Consider the following 20093-nt stretch of genomic DNA (forward strand, 5'->3'; position numbering starts at 1 on the left):
TTTGTTATCTTACTGCTTTGACCAGCAATCTAAATATCAAGGTTTTATACAACTATTTGAGATTTAGGTTAGTGGAATTTGCAATACACACGCAATGTTGTTGCCGATGTATCTGTCATATATATTTTCTCTCGGTGAGAATTAGCTAAATTCAGATATTCCATATTTATGTGCGACGAAGCCTATCAGTGTACAAAAACTTCGCCTCTGGTATAAAATTCGCATTTACGTGCAAGTCTCTATTAAAGCCATTGGATTAACTAGGCTTAGTTGAATATGGAAAGCCCATAATATTTCAGATGTTGCAAACTTATCCTTCCCGCACAGTTTTCATTCATTTTAGCTCACCTGAGCACAAAGTGCTCATGGTGAGCTATTGTGATCACGCTGTGTCCGTCGTCCGTCGTGCGTCCGTTCGTCGGTCCGTCCGTCAAGTCTTCCGTCGTCAACAATTGTGTTTAAACGATATCTCCTCCAAAACCACTGTATGGATTTTGATGAAACTTGGTGTAGAGGTTCCTTGGATGGTTCTCTACCAAATTTGTTCAAACGGTTCCGCTTGGTTGCACATAGGGGCACCAGAGCTAAAAATAGAAAAAGATTCAAACAACATCTCCTCCTAAACCGATGGTCCGATTTTGAAATAATTTCACACAAATGGTCCTTATGTCAGCCTCTGCCAAGATTGTTCAAATTAATTTGATTCGTCAAAAACATGGCCGCCAGAGGGCGTGATCACTTTTCCATAAATGTATATAGTGGAAACTTTAAAAATTTTCTTGTGTAAAACTGCTCGATTTTGAAATAATTTCACACAAATGGTCATTGTGTGACCCTTTACCAAGATTGTTCAAAACACTTGACCGCCAGAGGTCGTGCTCACTTTTCCCTATATGTATATAGCAGAAACTTTAAAAATCTTTTTGTGTGAAGCTACTAGTCCGATTTAAAAATAATTTTACACAAATGTTGTGTGACCCTCTTCCAAGATTGTTCAAATTATTCCGATTCGTCAAAAAACATAGCCGCCAGAGGGCGTCGTCACTTTTCCTTATATGTATATAGTGGAAACTTAGAAAATCTTCTTGTATAAAACTGTTAGACCTATTTTAAAATAATTCCACACAAATGGTCCTTGTGTGATCTTCTTCAAAAAATGTTCAATTTTTTCTGATTCGTCAAAAATATGGCCGCCAGAGGGCGTGGTCACTTTTCATCAACAATTTCTTTAAACAACGTCTCCTCAAAAACCACTGAATGGACTTTGATGAAACTTAACACAAATGATCTCTTTCAAAGTTGTTCAAAGGTGCGGGTTCATTGAACATATGGGTCTTTTTGTTTAAAAATAGGATTTCAGCTATCAGACTTTAAACATCTTTTTCTCTAGGGCTTTGATATTTGGCATGTGATATAAGGGTTTGACTCTCTACCATACTTGTCCAAGTTATTGCCCTAAGGTCAAAAATGGCCACGCCCCTGTGTGTGACATGTACTTACTATAGGCTTATATATAAGAAACTTTGAAAATCTTCTTCTCTGAATCAATAATAGCTATCTTCTAGAACCTTCCAAGATAGCAGACATGCGTTGGCCCAACGTTGGGCCAACGGCAGACTCTTCGTTGGCCCAACGAAGATTTCCAACGTTGGCCCAACGCCATTTTGCTAATTGGCGCAACGTTGGCCCAACGGTTGGTACACTGTTGGCCCAACGACTGGTATTCTACACTCATCGTAGGCCCTCCACTGGGCCAACAACTGATATCCTACACTCATCGTTGGCCCTCCATTGGGCCAACAGCATTTTTTCGTCTATCATGGTTGGTCCAACGTTGGGCCAACTCTGTTTCTTTGTCGGCCCTATATGGATGCCAACGCTATCCCAACGATTACGAAATTGAAAAAAAAAGACTAAAACTAGCATTATTTAATACATATTTTATTTTCAAATAGTTGTGATTTTGTTAACATTTAACAAAAAGAAATCTTGATTTAAAGATTGTTTGCAATTTTCCTGAAGAAATAATAACAGAATATTTCATCACTACAACATGTAAAATATTGATTCCAGTCTTTTATAAATCTAAACATTTTTCTTTTTTCAGTCACTGATTAAGTCCTACTAAAGTGAATGTCTGTATATTAACTCATTATATATCCAAGTTCTGTTTTTTTTGTTTTCTTTTCTCACTGAAGTTGCAGCTTTTTATATTTTTATTTTTTCCTGTGCACCACAGTACTAGGCACTCAATTATTACTCTCTTGAACAGCACCCTGTAAAAAACAAAAATCATAATGTTGATTAAACCATCTACGTCAAATTGATAACAATAACTAAAGAAATGCACTTAAACCTCTGGACATAAACTTGCGTAAAATGTATGAAATTAATTTTTGTCTGTATTTAACCGAGAAAAATATGTTAGAATTAACGAGAATATGAGTTATTTTATTTACAGAATTTAATACTCAACACAAGTGCCATCCGCCAGCTTTAAATATAAGTATTTAACATATGTTCAAGTCACATGGATATAACATGCATACAGGATATAAAAAGAAATTCTCTATAAGATTCCACAACTTTATCAAAAAGTATTTTTAAAAAACTTCTACTTACAGTTTATAGCTGGAAGACCGGGTTTTTGTTAAATCTAGAACTATCACATGTATAATAGTTTCCTTTACTTCACATGTCTATAAAGCTAGATATCTGGCCTGGAGAGTAAAATTAACCACATTTTCTGGGATTTCTTACATAACTCGGGTTAACGAGAGTTCATGTTCTGGAATATTCAACAGATTTATTGTAAACATTTTATGATTGTATAAAATTAGATATATATTATAGAGTTAGTAGTTGTTTTTTTTTGTGGTTTTTTTTCAATACTTTTTTTCACAATTTTTTCAAGGTAGTAGATTTGAAATAGTTCAACATATCATTACGGCTGCAGATAAGTTTTAAGTCTAATTAGTCGAAATTTAACTGATTAGGAATTGGTGCATAGAAGTGTTTAATTATTAATTAAATATTGCATGTTACACCTACACAACCTGTGTATACCTGTGGGGGCTTGTGATAATACAGTGACCTGTAAAATATACAATTATTATATTATTACTTCTTATGGGCCAACGATGTTTTCTCTGTATAAGTCTTTCCCTGAAAATCAATATCGGGCCAATGCAGAGAATCTGTGACTGAAATTTAAAGTTGGTTCAACGTTGGCCCAACAGCAGTATTTACACTACTTATTAATCATTTATAATATACAATTATCCTTTGACGGTTTTCCGTCGTTGGCCCAATTACTTCATGTTTACAGGGTTGATATTTGGCATGTGATATCAGAGTTTTACTGTCTACCGTAATTGTTCAAATTATTGTCCTAGGGTCAAAAATGTGTGTGAAATGTATATAATATAGGCTAACATAGAAGAAACCTAACTCTGCACTTGTAAATTATACAGACACACTTGAAGCCTTGTACACAGGTGAGCGCTTTAGGGTCAATGACCCTCTTGTTTTATGGTCGCATACTTTCTGTACTTTCAGTACTTTGATTGAAATTGAATTGTCTGGACTAAACTTGAACGAGAATAAACTGAAGCTGCAAAAATGATCTACAGTGAAAATTTGATAAATATTACATATTTGAGACTTTGTTTCTTAAGGTAGCAAGGTACACTTAGATGCGAAAATTTTGGGCACGGACGGTCTTACATGTAGCGAGTCGCAATATTGCACTTCCCCTATGAGCAAAATTTGGGTGGCCATTTTATAAATTGCGTGCATGTTTTATGCTTTTAATTAATGGCAAGATCAGGATTCTCATACAAGAATAAAGAAAGTTATCAAAGCAAAAGGTTTACATCATCCATGAAAAATAGCGTGCCAAAATCATCAATTTTGCACCTTTTGAACAGTCCACAATGATCCCGCTGCAAGAACGATGTCCAATTTTATTGCATTTCTTAATTTAATAGTCCTTACTGAACGTCAGGACATAAACGGAATGGGGGCCCATCCAGCTCGTTTTTTCAGAAAATAACGAAAATGTTCCTGAGTATCAATCAACAAGCACAGAACCCTTCCGTGAATTGAAGTTTTCCGCGAAATGGTGTCTCATTGATCATACAAAGCTACCAGCAGTTAGTTTTCCAACTGACATCAGAATTTTACATGTATCGGCTGTATAAATTTTCTAAAGAAATAATAATCATTATATCTCACCTTAATTTACAGACATCCAAAACCACGATGTTCTCTTTATAACAAATATTGACGGGGGCCAAAATTCGAAAGTGTACCCTGCTACCTTCTAGTATCACTCCTGTTACTTTTAGTGGCCAATGACCTACGTAGGAGAACCGCACTTCATGTAAATCAAGCGTAGCTGTAACAACATGGCCGCATTTTTTGGACGGCAAGCGACAAAGCTCACTAATGCCTATACTAGTACGCATGTGTTTTAAATATCATACAGTATATTGAACAAATTTTATTGTTTAGTTATTGTCTACCATATACATGTTGAACTTGTATAAACAATCCGTAAAATGCCCAAGGTCACTGTAGAATTTTAGTGGGTGGGGTAATCTCTTGGGTAGTGCTCGTCCTCCCGTCTTGGCATAATAAGATATGTAATTTTCTTTTGGTGTTTTCATTTATAGCACACTTTCTGGAATATAAGAATTAGGCAGAAAAGAAAAAGTGAAATAAAAATTATGGAAGTGGCTAGAGTTCCAGCAGACACAGGGCACCGTCCTAGGCCCCCTTCTATTCTTACTCTACATTAATGACCTGCCTGAAAATCTTATTTCACAGGTTCGGTTATTCGCCGATGACACTGCTGTCTACTTAACTGTAAGAAGAAAACATCCTCCAGCAAGACTTAAATAGGTTACAGATATGGGAAAGTAAGTAGGACATGGAAGCTCAACCCCTCAAAATGCACTGTTATGAACACAACAAGGTCAAAAAAGCCTTTTAAATCAAAGTACACACTCCATGGCCAAGTCTTGGAAACAGTTCCTGATGCAAAGTACCTTGGGGTCACTATATCCTCAGATCTAAATTGGAATAAACACATCAATTTAGTCACGTCCAAAGCTACCCGAACACTAAACTTCATTAAACGAAACATCCCATGCAAGAACCCAAAAGTTCGAGAAGTAGCTTATAAATCACTAGTCAGGCCACAGCTAGAATATGCTAGCTGTGTTTGGAACCCTTACACCCAACAAAACATCCGCCAGATTGAAATGATTCAGCGGAGGGCAGCGCGATGGGTAAATCATGACTACTCCCCTTACAGCAGTGTCACAAACATGCTAGGTCAGCTGAGATGGCGTACCCTTGAAGATGGGAGATCTGATTCATGCCTCCTTATGTTCTACAAGATAGTGAATGGTTTGGTTGCTGTGCCACTCCCCCCCCCTATGTCAGCCACCCCACTCCTATACTCAGATCCTCACTCCCTGTAATTACTATAAGTACTCTTTCTTCCCAGCCACCATAGTACTTTGGAATGCCCTTCCAGTACAACTTGTGCAAGCCCCCACCCTGAATTAGTTTAAACAGGGTGTGACCAAACTTGTACAAAATGCTTAACATGATAGACCTGTTTTTAAACTGCTTTTATCTGTAAATCCTTCTTGTTTTTAACACTATCAACTGTATTTATACTGCAATACACACTGTGTATTACTTTTATCCTTCTGTCCAATCTACTTTTAACTTCTTGTACAGGCGCGCAGAGCTGCACATAATACTCGCAGAGAGGAGCGCTGCAGTATAAATAGATAGATAGATAGACACTTGGGGGTCAGCACCCTTCCCCCGCTCAATCCCCCCAGCCAATATATTTTCGCCATTTAAAACAAACTGAGCACATGTCTCAATCATACAATAACTTCTGTTTCAATTGATCAGGTCGGCATGACGTCACTTCTGTTGCAACCCATAGTGCAAATATAATTTGAAGAGGTGAAAGCAGAACCTAGCGATTGTGCGGTGTGTGCTATGATGTTTTTTTCAAATAAAACAGATCAAGATACTTTGTTCATTTAGTTGATTTTATTATCTGCAGTCGCTATAAGGGGTGCGTATCGGTCAAAATGATCGATACGATATTTGTATTGATACAAAATGATCGATATTCGATATATCGTATGATATTTTCTAACAGAATAATAACAGAGTACAAGACCATTACAGTAATGCAATATGAACTTTATTACTACTATTGATTTATCACTTTTAAGGTCGGTCTATTCTGAGACAAATCACAGGACTTGGATACGTTTTTCTTTAGGAACAGGCAAGCATGTTAGAATTGTTGTTTTACCTTTTTTTAATTAACTATTTTGAAGAAATAACTAGCAGCTGATTCAATATTTGGGAATGGTATCTTTCAAAATGACATGAGCTTCTCAATTCAAACCAATAACAAAAGGTGTGATAGTCTTTTTGTTACGATCAAATAGCCAGTAATTACCAGCATTTAGCATGTCACCTCTGTCAATTTTGTTGTTCACAGTTTGATCTCGGTTAAAGATAATACTCGATCTTTAATTAGTATCATAAATTTTGTAATTTATTAATATTTCTTTAATCAAAATAGTACCCGCCTGCTTAGCTCAGTAGGCAAGAGCGTTGGTCTACGGATCGCGGGGTCGCGAGTTTGATCCTCGGGCGGGGCGTATGTTCTCAGTGACTATTTGATAAATGACATTGTGTCTGAAATCATTAGTCCTCCACCTCTGATTCATGTGGGGAAGTTGGCATTACTTGCGGAGAACAGGTTTGTACTGGTACAGAGTCCAGGAACACTGGTTAGGTTAACTGCCCGCCGTTACATGACTGAAATACTGTTGAAAAACGGCGTTAAACCCCCCCCCCCCCCCCCCTCACCCCCCAAAAAAAAATAATCAAAATACTTTTAAATTTATATGAAATTGATTTTGTTTGGGGGGGGGGGGTAAAGAAACTGCGCATTGTACATAGGTATCTATGGTAATGAGGCCATTTACCATGTAGTTAGCTTTTGATCGATATTTTGATCAAAACAGGAACGTTCGATCTGATGTATCGATCGAACCCTAAATACCGGTATTCGATACATATCGAGAACCGGTACGCACCCCTAGTCGCTGTAGTATAAATTTTCAAGTATTTGTCAAATTATACCAAATTATTGATTTATTAGCTTGTCAAAACGGTCTGGAAGAAGTGACATGTTGTGTACAGTGTATTATCAATTCCCCGGCACGTTCTCACTTTGTATTGTACATATAAAAACATAGGAAAAAATACATAACAAATTTAAAGAAAATATTAGATTTAGTCATACAAATATGTCAAATATGAGCACAAAACGAAGACCGAATACAAACCTAGATCTCATCAGATACCTGTTAAACTAAAATTATTTTTTTAACTATTTTTTTAGCTCACCTGAGCAATGCTCAGGTGAGTTTTTCTGATCACTCAATGTCCGTCGTCCGTCGTCTGTCTGTCAACATATAACTTGTGTATGCGATAGAGGCTGTATTTTTTCAACTGATCTTCATGAAACTTGGTCAGAATGAATACCTTGAAGAAATCTAGGCAGGGTTTGAAAATGGGTCATCTGGGGTCAAAAACTAGGTCACTAGGTCAAATCAAAGAAAAACCTTGTGTATGCGATAAAGGCTGTATTTTTCAACTGATCTTCATGAATATTGGACAGAATGATTACCTTGATGAAATCTAGGCCGAGTTCGTAAACGGGTCAGCTGGGGTTAAAAACTAGGTCACTAGGTCAAATCAAGGAAAAACCTTGTGTATGCGATAGAGGCTGTACTTTTCAATTAATCTTCATGAATTTTGGTCAGAATGATTGCCTTGATGAAATCTAGGTCTAGTTCGAATATGGGTCATCTGGGATCAAAAAGTAGGTCACTAGGTCAAATCAAAGGAAAAGCTTGTATATGCCATAGAGGCTGTATTTTTCAATAGATCTTCCTGAAATTAAGTCAAAATGGTAACTTTAATGAAATCTAGGCCGAGTTTGAAAAGGGGTCATCTTGGGTCAAAAACTAGGTCATTAGGTCAAATCAAAGAAAAACCTTGTGTATGCGATAGAAGCTGTATTTTTCAACTGATCTTCATGAATATTGGTCAGAATGATTACCTTGATGAAATCAAGGCCGAGTTCGAAAAGGGGTCATCTGGGGTCAAAAACTAGGTCACTAGGTCAAATCAAGGAAAAACCTTGTGTATGCAATAGAGGCTGTATTTTTCAATTAATCTTCATGAATTTTGGTCAGGATGATTGCCTTGATGAAATCTAGGTCAAGTTTGAATATGGGTCATCTGGGATCAAAAAGTAGGTCACTAGGTCAAATCAAAGGAAAAACTTGTATATGCCATAGAGGCTGTATTTTTCAATAGATCTTCCTGAAATTAAGTCAAAATGATAACTTTAATAAATTCTAGGCTGAGTTCGAAAATGGGTCATCTTGGGTCAAAAACTAGGTCACTAGGTCAAATCAAGGAAAAAACTTGTGTGTGCGATAGAGGCTGTATTTTTCAATTGATCTTCATGAATATTAGTCAGAATGATTGTTTTGATGAAATTTAGGCCGAGTTAGAAAATGGGTCATCTGGGATCAAAAACTAGGTCACTAGGTCATATCTATGAAAATACTTGTTTAAACTCAATAGACCACATTTTTAGTCCAATCTTAATGAAAATTGACCACAATATTTGTTTTCATGAAATCACTAGGTTAAACATGTTTACACTGTTATAGTGTTTCTCGGGTGAGCGACCTAGGGCCATCTTGGCCCTCTTGTTTTTTAAGTGTCTTGAACCGGATAAAAAGAAAACAAACAATAAATCACAAATAATGAAATATAAGAAATTTCTTATATTAATAAGCTGATTTTTTTTCAAATACTCTTACTAAAACTGACTTTGTGTAATGTAATTCTTATATTTGTATGTTGATATCAGTGTCAATGTACTTTTAGTATAAAAGTCATAGGAATAAAGTTGAAAACATATACTTTATTCTATGTATTTTTGTTGCAATTGATTTCTAAAAAAGAAATGTCCCTCGAGTCGAAAATTGTTTTGATGAAATGTTTAAGGTTTCACATTTTATGGATTATAAGTTTGTGCATATGTAATAAGGAATAGGATAATTAAAGTGACATTAATGATGAATCCCTTTTTCAACTGACATGCAAATAACAATAATGTGCATGCAACCAGGGTTCGAATTTAAGCTCGCATACTCGCAAAATGCGAGTGACTTTTGCCCAAACTCGCAAAATCTCAAGTAGAAATTTCGATGGTTTTAATTTCTTTAACTTTCAATTTCGATCTGCTGTAAATATATATTTAATGATGATGTTAAACACAGTATGCACCAATTGATGATGTTTTTACATAGTGCGTGGACTGTTTGCAGATTTTGATTATGCAGCACTGTAATACTGGTGTGCGCGCATACGATATTTGATGGAAAAAAACGTTTTGTACTACACAGGCTTACCGGTAGTGTTATAGAGGATAGAGCCTTGTATGTAGAAAAAAGTTGAACAAATAGCAACTGAAGTTGATAAATAGCAAAAATTTGCAAGTGCAAAAAACTTTTAAATTCTAACCCTGGCAATTGTCTCACTTCCAAATATCATAAGACCCTGAAGGCATAGAAGAGATCGCCGTGACGTCACACATTAACATCTGTTTACCTAGTGGTGGGCAAAACAAATGTTTTTACATTGTTTGTGTATGGGATCGGAAGTTTTAATTTTTAATAATTTTTTCGCAAATTTATGGATTTTCAAAATTCAAAAAGTTTTGAAAAATTGACAATTTTCATATTTTCATATTCAAATATCTTTTTAAAATGAATATCCGTTTTAAATGACATATAATTTTAATAGCGGCTTAGTGATGTTCAAAACTTTTAGAAAAACACTGTAACTTGAGCATTCATAATTAATCCATTTTATTTCGAAATAATAATTAAAAGTAATTAATAAATTGCTTGTTTTATAACCTTTCCACTGATCAAAAAAATATTGATATAATTTGTGTTTTAAGAAAGTTTAGGCTGTTAGAACAGTCAGGGGTGTAACTGTTTCAGGTTATCGCAGTTTATAACCCATTTGAGTTATTGGTTAAAATTTCATAACTTGTTTCAGTTATCATGAAATATTACAAAGCCCTGCTGTGCCAATTCCTCATTTTGAATGTGACTAATGCAATTATTTCCTGAATACTTGACCTTTTATCTTTCCAGCTATGCAGTAAAAATTTTTACGCAAGGCTGATAAAGTTTTACGCAGAAGCTTTAAAGCTATAAAACTCTTAATATCTCATTATTATCTCATTATGCTTATCAGGTCATGCTCAGACTAAAAGAGAATTTGATTAGCCTCAGTTTGCTACTAATTTCACTGTAAAGGTCACTTTGTGAGAACAGCAAAAAGACTTTTTTTGAATAACTTACCTCAGTTAACTATATTTTATAACTAATACAGGTTATAAAATGCTTGAAAAAGTAACTGAAATAGGTTACATAACTTAAAACAGTTACACCCTTGACTGTAGAAAAACATCACTGTTTACAAAAAAAATGGACGTTCGGTGTCTGCCCACCGGATGACTGTCTTATCTGTTCTAAAAATAGAAAATACAACGGATTTGTATACAAACACGGATTTGTATACAAACACGATCTCTCCTATACATCAAAGGGATGAAACAGGAAATTACCATAAGGCCTTGAAGGGGTACATCAAAGCTGGAGCAATGATAAAAATCTATCTTCTTCCCAGATCAAAGGGATAAAACAAGACATTAATCTCTTAATTAGTGATGGTCATAAGGAACTGGTCAAAACTGATTTTTATTAATATAACACATACTAATACTGTCCATTTCCATAGTGATTTAAGTGACTTATGATTTAGGCAACTGGAATGAGTGCATTTTGTGGTAATGCGTAAGCAGCCTATTGTGACAGCCTAACACTTTACAAAAAGTAGAAATATTGAGAAATATAATGAAAATGACTTGAATGATTATAGATCAGGAACCTAAACATTGCATGAAAATTATCGTTCACTGCTTAAAATAATTGATAAATTACAAAACAGCGGTACTTTCATTAGATGTAATAGTTTAAGCCATTATTTTATTAATATGTCTTGACCTGGCCCTTCATGAAATGTGGCTAGCATGCAGTTATGATATATCTCTGTGTAACACAGTGGATGTCATATTACTTTTAAACAATTGTTTACATAGAACAAAACCACTAGATATTATTGGTACAGTTATACTATTGTGACCTTAGTTCCAGGGCTTTTTCCCCCTATAAATCTACCTCAGGTAAAAGGAGATAATTCCAATGCAAAAAAGTATGGTTTTTTTCCCCAAAGTTGAATTTAAAATTCCCAAATGATTATACCTTTTAGGGTTTTTGCTGTTTTAAGATAGTTTTGCTAATTTGTATTTCTATTTAGGTAAATTATAATACTGTTGAACAATGACTGAAATGCAATTCATTAATATTACACACAAAAACACATTTATGTAGATTTTGGTAATTTGCAAATTGTCCCAATAAAGACTACTTCAGAGAGCATTTTCCCAGTTCCACCGGTATCGGTGGCATTCCAAAATTGATGAAAAAAAAAGGCCCGAGTTCTAATATAACAATTGCCTGATTCGCTCCGAAGGAGAAAAAAATCCCTTCTCCAATTTTCACACAATGTTCTGACTAAGCTTTATGACACCTGTAATTAAATCTTAAATTTAGATCAAAGGTGTTGATTTATTTATGTCTCCCCCTCTCTGGGGGAGACATATTGTTTTTGCCCTGTCCGGCCGTCCTTCCGTCCGTCCGTACGTCACACTTCATTTCCGAGCAATAACTGGAGAACCATTTGACCTAGAACCTTCAAACTTGATAGGGTTGTAGGGCTGCTGGAGTAGACGACCCCTATTGTTTTTGGGGTCACTCTGTCAAAGGTCAAGGTCACAGGGGCCTGAACATTGAAAACCATTTCCGATCAATAACTAGAGAACCACTTGACCCAGAATGTTGAAACTTCATAGGATGATTGATCATGAAGAGTAGATGACCCCTATTGATTTTGGGGTCACTCGGTCAAAGGTCAAGGTCACAGGGGCCTGAACATTGAAAACCATTTCTGATTAATAACTAGAGAACCACTTGACCCAGAATGTTGAAACTACATTGGATGATTGTTCATGTAGTGTAGATGACCCCTATTGCTTTTGGGGTCACTCCATTAAAGGTCAAGGTCACAGGGGCCTGAACATTGAAAAACATTTCCAGTCAATAACTTGAGAACAACATGACCCAGAATGTTGAAACTTCATAGGATCATCCGATGATTGGTCATGCAGAGTAGATGACCCCTATCAATTTTGGGATCACTCTGTCAAAGGTCAAGGTCACAGGGGCCTGAACATGGAAAACCTTTTCCTATCAATAACTTGAGAACCTCTTGACCCAGAATGTTAAAACTTTATAGGATAATTGGACATGCAGAGTAAATGACCCCAATTAATTTTGGGGTCACTCCATTAAAGGTCAAGGTCACAGGGGCCTGAACATGGAAAACAATTTCCGGTCAGTAACTTGAGAACCACTCAACCCAGAATGTTGAAAGTTCATAGGATGATTGCTCATGCAGAGTAGATGACCCCTATCGATTTTGGGGTCACTCCATTAAAGGTCAAGGTCACAGGGGCCTGAACATTGATAACCATTTCAGATCAGTAACTTGAGAACCTCTTGATCCAGAATGTTTAAACTTCAAGGATAATTGAACATGCAGAATAGATGACCCCTATCGATTTTTGGGTCAGTCTATTAAAGGTCAAGGCCAAAGGGGCCTGGTCATGTGAAATAATTTCCGGAAAATAACTTGAGAACCACTTGACCTAGAATGTTGAAAATGTTGAAACCCTATTTATTTTGGGGTCACTTGATCAAAGGTCAAGGTCACAGGAGCCTGAACAGTGACTTGAGAACCACTAGGCCAAGAGTGTTGAAACTTAGCAGGATGACTGGACATGCCAAGTAGATGATCCCAATTGCAGCCAACCATCAGTGTCTCATTTGCTCCTGACCCCTACTGACTTCTTGCCTATATCACTTTGCATTGGGGAAGACATGCGCTTTTTTTTGCAAAAGCATCTTCTAGTTTAATTTAGTGTGATTGAATCAACTTTGACCTCAACATAAACCAAACTAACCTGGCATTTAGAACTATTTTTTAATGCCAGGCTACAGAATGTAGAACAAGGACAGTGAATATACGTGTGAATGGAGAAACCCAAGTTTTTTTTAATTTAAAATTTAAATTTAAAGGAGCTCCGATTTATCCAATGATGATTTTCTTAGAGTACGTTCAAATATAAATATACTGCATGCGGATTGTTTTTCTTACCCATACAACTAAACATAATACACATACGGTGTAAAATATGGTTATGCTTTTCCAAAGTTTTCCCCTGCTTATCAGATCAACATAGCACTGATTGACAATTTTTAGTATGCACCACAGTGTGAATAAGAAAAATGGTTGCAAGACCTTTGTGCCAATGGATATTTTTTTAAAAATTTCGCATAGCAACAGCTTTTGGAACATTTAAATTTGTTGCTTACCAATATAGACCCAGTCCAGTGCTCACTGCTCGGCATAAAGAAAATGTACCATGGATTGTCTAATGCTAATCTGTTATTCACATAAGAAACAGTTTGAAGCCTAAAAAATGCACAATTGGTTTATGATATATCTTAAAATGATCACATAGATAATAGATCAAGCAAATTTAGACAATATAGTAACCGCAGCCGTAATGAAATTTTAGTTTGTAGTATTTTGTTATAAAATACCTATAACTCAGTTTAATATACACAAGTCTTTCCAAGTACATTTCTTGTTCATCATGAAAATTATCAAATACTCTAGTGCACAGTCTTGCAGGCAGCTTTTGTTTTTATTAATATAATTATGTTTAGTAGTCATGAAAAAAAATGCTGTAATTCTGTTTTACAGGGACAGTGAACTATAGTTCAAAGAAATGGCCAATTATCAAGAAGTACGCAGCTGTCGAGTTGATGCCCCCAACACCTGCTGATATACCAAGGGCCATCTCAGAAGCTGCATCTCTAGTATCAAAAGCACAGAACGGAGCATGGAAAAATCTTACAATTTCTGTGAGTTGTGCAGTCAACTATGTAGATAGACGTCACGTGTTTTCATAATTTTCGGAAAGCCACTGACACTGGCGAAATTTGGAAAGTGTCCTCTGAATTTGTCTGAATTGGGAAAAACCTGACTAGTTTTGAATCTATTTTAAAAAATGATTTTGTTGTAGGTCTTTTGAACTAATTTTCAGCTGTTTTGGACACAAAAAAGTTTTAACATTTCAGTTTTATCCAATCTGTTGACAGATTGTTATAAAACTTCCAGGAAATTTTTGTTTAAATTAGCATAAAAGCAATATAATTTTAACTAAATAAAACAAATTTGAAAATTTCAAGAAAAAATATAATTTTTCATGGGCCAGAATTCTTCACAGGGAAAAACAATGTTTTTTATGGGGTATGGAATTGATATGTTCAATGATAAAAAGATCATACAACCATCCTGGGAGGCCTTTATAATTAAAATGAGGTATTACTTAATCTGAATCTTGCATAGTTAGTAGATATGTTTTTATGCTGCCGTCTGTCTGCCCCTCAATTCTTGTTCGGAGTATTTCTCAGCAACTACTGGTTTGAATTTAGCAGAACTTCAGAGGAATATTCACTGTCAAAAGGAGATGCACATACGTGTATCATCTTCATGTTTTGATTGGATGATTTTTCATAGAGTTATTGACCTTTGATTATTCTTGTCTGTAGCATTTCTCAGCAACCATTGGTGTTGGGAGTTTAGTTAAACAGCATAGAAAGCTTCACACTCAAGTGGAGATGCGCATATTATCTTCATATTGTAGTCGGATGATTTTTCGCCGAGTTATTGCCCTTTGATTGTTTAACATAGTATACTATAGTACCATTTCTTGTCTGGATTATTCCTCAGCAGCCACTTGATGGAATTCATCAAAACTTCATAAATTCCACTATGGTTCTTTTAATATTCAACAATCATATTTCGGGGAGCATCCATTGGTTTTACCGACATTTTCTTGTATATTTTCAGCAAGCGACAGTGAACACTTTTGTTGCGATTGAAGTAGCAATGTGGTTTTTCGCTGGAGAGTGCATCGGAAAGAGATCCTGGGTTGGTTATCCAGTACCAGCTGATGGCTCTGTCTTTACATATGTCAGCTTCACGTATGATTAATCAAGGACTGCTTTAGTTACTATTGAGACCATTTATTTATAACATTTCGTGAACTGTTGTTTTTGGATTTAAAAAAAAGCGGCAAAAATGAAAAGATGCTAAATTTAGTAGTGCTGTTACCAGAGACAAGTACTTTGATGTTAAAACAGTTTTAATAATTATATACAAGTGTTTCATTGGTTCACATAAACATTTGGTTATAATTTTGAGTATGAGTGAATAAATTTATAAACTATATTGACTTTTGTTTATTATGCCCAACTTCAAAGTAGAGGGGTGTATTGTCCTGTTTATATTGGTTGGTCTGTATGCAACTTCGTATACTAAGTATTAGTTAGTAGACAATCTGATTTCCATTCAGATATTAAAACTTAATAGGAAGACAGATAAATGGAAGATATTTGTTTGTGTCATTAGGAGATTGAAATATATTTCAAATTTTAAAGGTGGTCAATCACATTTAAGCAAAATTTAGTGACATTTTTTACTTTTTGTATATTCTGTTAGAGATTTATTTAAGAAACAAAAATACCCATTACTTAGAGTTAGATCCCTGTTAGAAATGTATACTTTATTGATTTTCATAAAAATTTGTAATTACTCCCTTTAATATGAAAATATTTAAAATGCTTGGTATTTCATTTTATTTCCATATAATTCTGAGTTTTACATTCGCATTGGATAGATATACCAAATATTTAACAATCTGAATCAAAAGGTGGGTTTTAAAATGCATGTAGCTTCTGAATTTCATTTTTTTCCATTCTATCATAGTTGCGCAACCAAGATAGGCAAAGGGAGGTAATAATAATTTTTCAAACTTGCATTTCTAATGAATTCAATCTATATATGTAATTGTTAATGCAATTATTTTACGAATATAATACAATATATTGGTTAGTTATACATTTTCTTAGGTAAAGTATGTTTATCACATTTATACTTATGATAAAATAACTCGATCTTGGTTGGGCAACTGCAATAGGAAAACCAATTATTAAAAATATCTCCAGTGAAAACCTAACTTGTATTAAGTGTAACTGAACATAAATGAGTGTAAATGATCAGATGTTCAAGTTTAAAACAAATCCATTACTTAGCCAAAATCTGATTATCCATCTTTAAATGTGAATTCTGCTGATTTTCACCTGTACAATATAATTTCTCTTTTTACATACAAAATAATTTCTAAAAGAAACTAATTTTATTTCATGTCTTCAATGGTTTTAGCTCATCTGAGCACAAAGCCTGCTTTTATATAATAAATTATGCAAATAATGTCCTTTTCCTCACCATGTGTGTATTGTCAAAGGTTAAGGTCAAACACTTGAGACTTGAAATAATCTTATCAATAGTTGTCTAAGGTCGGGGTCACAGTGACCTTCCAAATAGCTGAGTATATACTTTCGTCTATGGTCATCTGACTTAATAGCATGTGCATTTATATTCAATTTTACTTGTAGTTTTATGGGTTCAAGAGGTCAAGGTTACAGTGACCTCGAGATTAAATTGATTTATGATATAAATCTGAAGAACTCTAGACCTATGGCCATCAGACTCGAGAATATGATTGTCTGTGGTGAGAAGATGACCGCTTTTGTATTTGTTGGTCTTTGGTCAAATTTCAAGACTGAACAGAACCAGTTACCTACCACAGGCCGCCGTTGGGAGGTGTCTTAGCTGCTGCTGAAGTTAACCAAGGTGCTATGGGAAGGAATTCAATACAAGAGGACCATGATGGTCCTGAATCGCTCACCTCTTCCCACATGACCCAGTTTTGAGTATGACGTCGTTTTTTCTATTATTTGACATAGTGACCTAGTTTTTGAGCTCATGTGACCCAGTTTTGAATTTGACCTAGATATTATCAAGATAAAAATTCTGACCAATTTTCAAGAAGATCCATTGAAAAATATGGCCTCTAGAGAGGTCACAAGGTTTTTCTATTATTTGACCTAGTTTTCGAAGGTACGTGACCCTGTTTTGAATTTTACCTAGATATCATCAAGGTGAACATTCTCACTAATTTTCATGAAGATCTCATGAAAAATAAGGCCTCTAGAGAGGTCACAAGGTTTTTCTATTTTTATACCTACTGGCCTAGTTTTTGACCGCACGTGACCCAGTTTTGAAACTGACCTAGATATCATCAAGATGAACATTCAGATCAATTTTCATGAAGATCCATTGAAAAATATGGCCTCTAGAGAGGTCAAAAGATTTTTCTAATTTTAGACCTACTGACCTAGTTTTTGACTGCAGTTGACCCAGTTTCAAACTTGACCTAGATATCATCAAGATGAACATTCAGACCAACTTTCATACAGATCCCATGAAAAGTATGGCCTCTAGAGAGGTCACAAGGTTTTTTTATTATTTGACCTACTGACCTAGTTTTTTAAGGCACGTGACCCAGTTTCAAACTTGATCTAGATATCATCAAGGTGAACATTCTGACCAATTTTTATGGAGATCCATTCACAAGTATGGCCTCTAAAGAGGTCACAAGGTTTTTCTATTTTTAGACATAGTGACCTAGTTTTTGACCGCACATGACCCTGTTTCGAACTTGACCTAGATATCATCAAGATAAACATTCAGACCAACTTTCATACAGATCCCATAAAAAATATGGCCTTTAGAGAGGTCACAAGGTTTTTCTATTATTTGACCTACTGACCTAGTTTTTGATGGCACATGACCCACTTTCGAAATTGACCTAGATATTAACAAGATGAACATTCAGACCAACTTTCATACAGATCCCATGAAAAATATGGCCTCTAGAGAGGTCACAAGGTTTTTCTATTATTTGACATTTTGACCTAGTTTTTGAAGGCACGTGACCCAGTTTCGAACTTGACCTAGATATCATCAAGGTGATCATTCTGACTATTTTTCATGAAGATCTCATGAAATATATGGCCTCTAGAGAGGTCACAAGGTTTTTCTATTTTTAGACCTACTGACCTAGTTTTTGACCGCACGTGACCCAGTTTCGAACTTGACCTAGATATCATCAAGATGAACATTCTGACCAATTTTCATGAAGATCTTGTGAAATATATGGCCTCTAGAGAGGTCACAAGGTTTTTCTATTTTTAGACCTACTGACCTAGCTTTTGAAGGCACGTGACCCAGTTTCGAACTTGACCTAGATATCATCAAGATAAACATTCTGACCAACTTTCATAAAGATCCCATGAAAAATGTGACCTCTAGAGTGGTCACAAGCAAAAGTTTACGGACGCACGCACGACGGACACTGCGCGATCACAAAAGCTCACCTTGTCACTTTGTGACAGGTGAGCTAATAAAAAAAATGGAAGTCGACAAAAAAGGGATCTGCCTAATAAAAAAAAAAAAAAAAAAAAAAAAAGATTGATTATTGCATGTCAAAGTTTTGGTCTAAGATCTTATATGACCTTTGAACCCCAAGTGTGACCTTCACCTTTGAGGTAGGGCCCTGAGGTTTGCGCATAGCAATCCGTCTCATTTAGGTGAACATTTTCGCCAATTAAAAGTAAGACTGTTCAATGCATGTCGAAGTTGTGGCACGGACAAGCTCTAAAATGACCTGTGACCTTGACCTTTGAGGTACGGGTCTGGGAGTTGTGCACGATACTCTGTCTCAGTCAGGCAAACATTTATGCCAAACAAGAGGGCCATGATGGCCCTGTATCACTCACCTGAGTACCATTGCTCAAAATGATATGATCAAGTTTTGACATAGAGCACACAGGCATACACATTAAATATCATCTGGATAAACATTTTCTTGTAACAGTCCCTTCTGACATAGTCAGGGCCAATTTCCATACCAAGTTTGAGGGTCCTAGGCTCAAATGCTGCATTTTTGTACTAACATGACTATTCTTTACCCTGGAAGACTTTAATAACATTAAAACCAATCTCATTAGATGCTGCTGAGATATATTCATTTACATAGAATAAAGGGAGGTAATTTGTCATAAATTCAGTCAATATGTATCCATTGATTGTCCAAGTCCAGCTGTTGACATAAATGAAATTTCAGATCAGTATCTTCATTAGTTACAGAGATATACAGTAAACCTCGCTTATAAGGAACAGCTTGGGACCTCTAAAAGTTGTTCCTTATAACCGAGGTTCCTTATATCCGTATAGCGAACTAGTTCCTTGTAACCGAGGTTTGTATAACGAACACAATTTGTATAGCGAACACTATTTGACTGACGTTTGAAAAGGGCTATGTGTTCACCTCTCCGGGGCGACCATAAATCTGTATGTGAGAATGTTGCGAGTCTAGTACCGGTCCTTTTCTGGAGAGATGGTAAGGTAAACTGCCTGCATGTATGTGACTGAAAAAGTGTTGAAACACGGCCTATAAACCTAAACTAAGCCAAAATGTACGTCGGTAAGAATGACCGTATTGTTTATTTTTTGTCGGTTATTTCTACCTTGTTTTTTATAGAGCGCTACATTATGACTAAAAGATATGTTGCAGTTACTCCCCTTACCTTGCTCAACTGCATTTTATGTGAATAGGCATCAATACTAATATAAAATAAATGTTCAATTTTCTATTTTGCATACACTAGACAACGGCGTCTTACATATAAATTAAAGTGTAACTTATATCTATAATTTTGCTATTGTCTATTTTAGCACCTGCTATACTTTTTACAATTGGAAATTAGGTAAACCGGACTGTTTGC

The 20093-nt window shown here is 35.5% G+C and overlaps 1 protein-coding gene and 1 long non-coding RNA gene across 2 annotated transcripts; one reads left to right on the forward strand and one right to left on the reverse strand.

Annotated features, from left to right (window-relative positions):
• Positions 1 to 1931: 1931 nt before the first annotated feature.
• LOC128559749 (uncharacterized) lies at positions 1932 to 4376 on the reverse strand. The gene is made up of 3 exons (XR_008372559.1): positions 4237 to 4376; positions 2623 to 2788; positions 1932 to 2276 (listed from the first exon to the last, which is right to left on the reverse strand). It is a non-coding gene; the product is annotated as an uncharacterized LOC128559749 (long non-coding RNA).
• Positions 4310 to 15633, forward strand: LOC123559905 (ATP synthase subunit g, mitochondrial-like). The gene is made up of 3 exons (XM_045352046.2): positions 4310 to 4461; positions 14101 to 14261; positions 15253 to 15633. Exons 1-3 carry the CDS (start codon positions 4410 to 4412, stop codon positions 15394 to 15396), a joined length of 357 nt encoding a protein of 118 aa, XP_045207981.2. The 5' UTR covers positions 4310 to 4409; the 3' UTR covers positions 15397 to 15633.
• Positions 15634 to 20093: the final 4460 nt, after the last annotated feature.

The sequence above is a fragment of the Mercenaria mercenaria genome, chromosome 10 (assembly GCF_021730395.1).
Source record: "Mercenaria mercenaria strain notata chromosome 10, MADL_Memer_1, whole genome shotgun sequence".
In the NCBI taxonomy this organism is placed as follows: domain Eukaryota; kingdom Metazoa; phylum Mollusca; class Bivalvia; order Venerida; family Veneridae; genus Mercenaria; species Mercenaria mercenaria.

What these genes read in the sequence shown, in the direction of transcription:
- LOC123559905 (XM_045352046.2), top strand. Translation starts at nt 4,410, where the DNA reads ATGGCCGCATTTTTTGGACGGCAAGCGACAAAGCTCACTAATGCCTAT. An exon ending in GCTCACTAATGCCTATACTA is followed by an intron (nt 4,462 to 14,100) that starts GTACGCATGTGT and finishes TCTGTTTTACAG; the next exon opens with GGACAGTGAACTATAGTTCA. An exon ending in GGAAAAATCTTACAATTTCT is followed by an intron (nt 14,262 to 15,252) that starts GTGAGTTGTGCA and finishes GTATATTTTCAG; the next exon opens with CAAGCGACAGTGAACACTTT.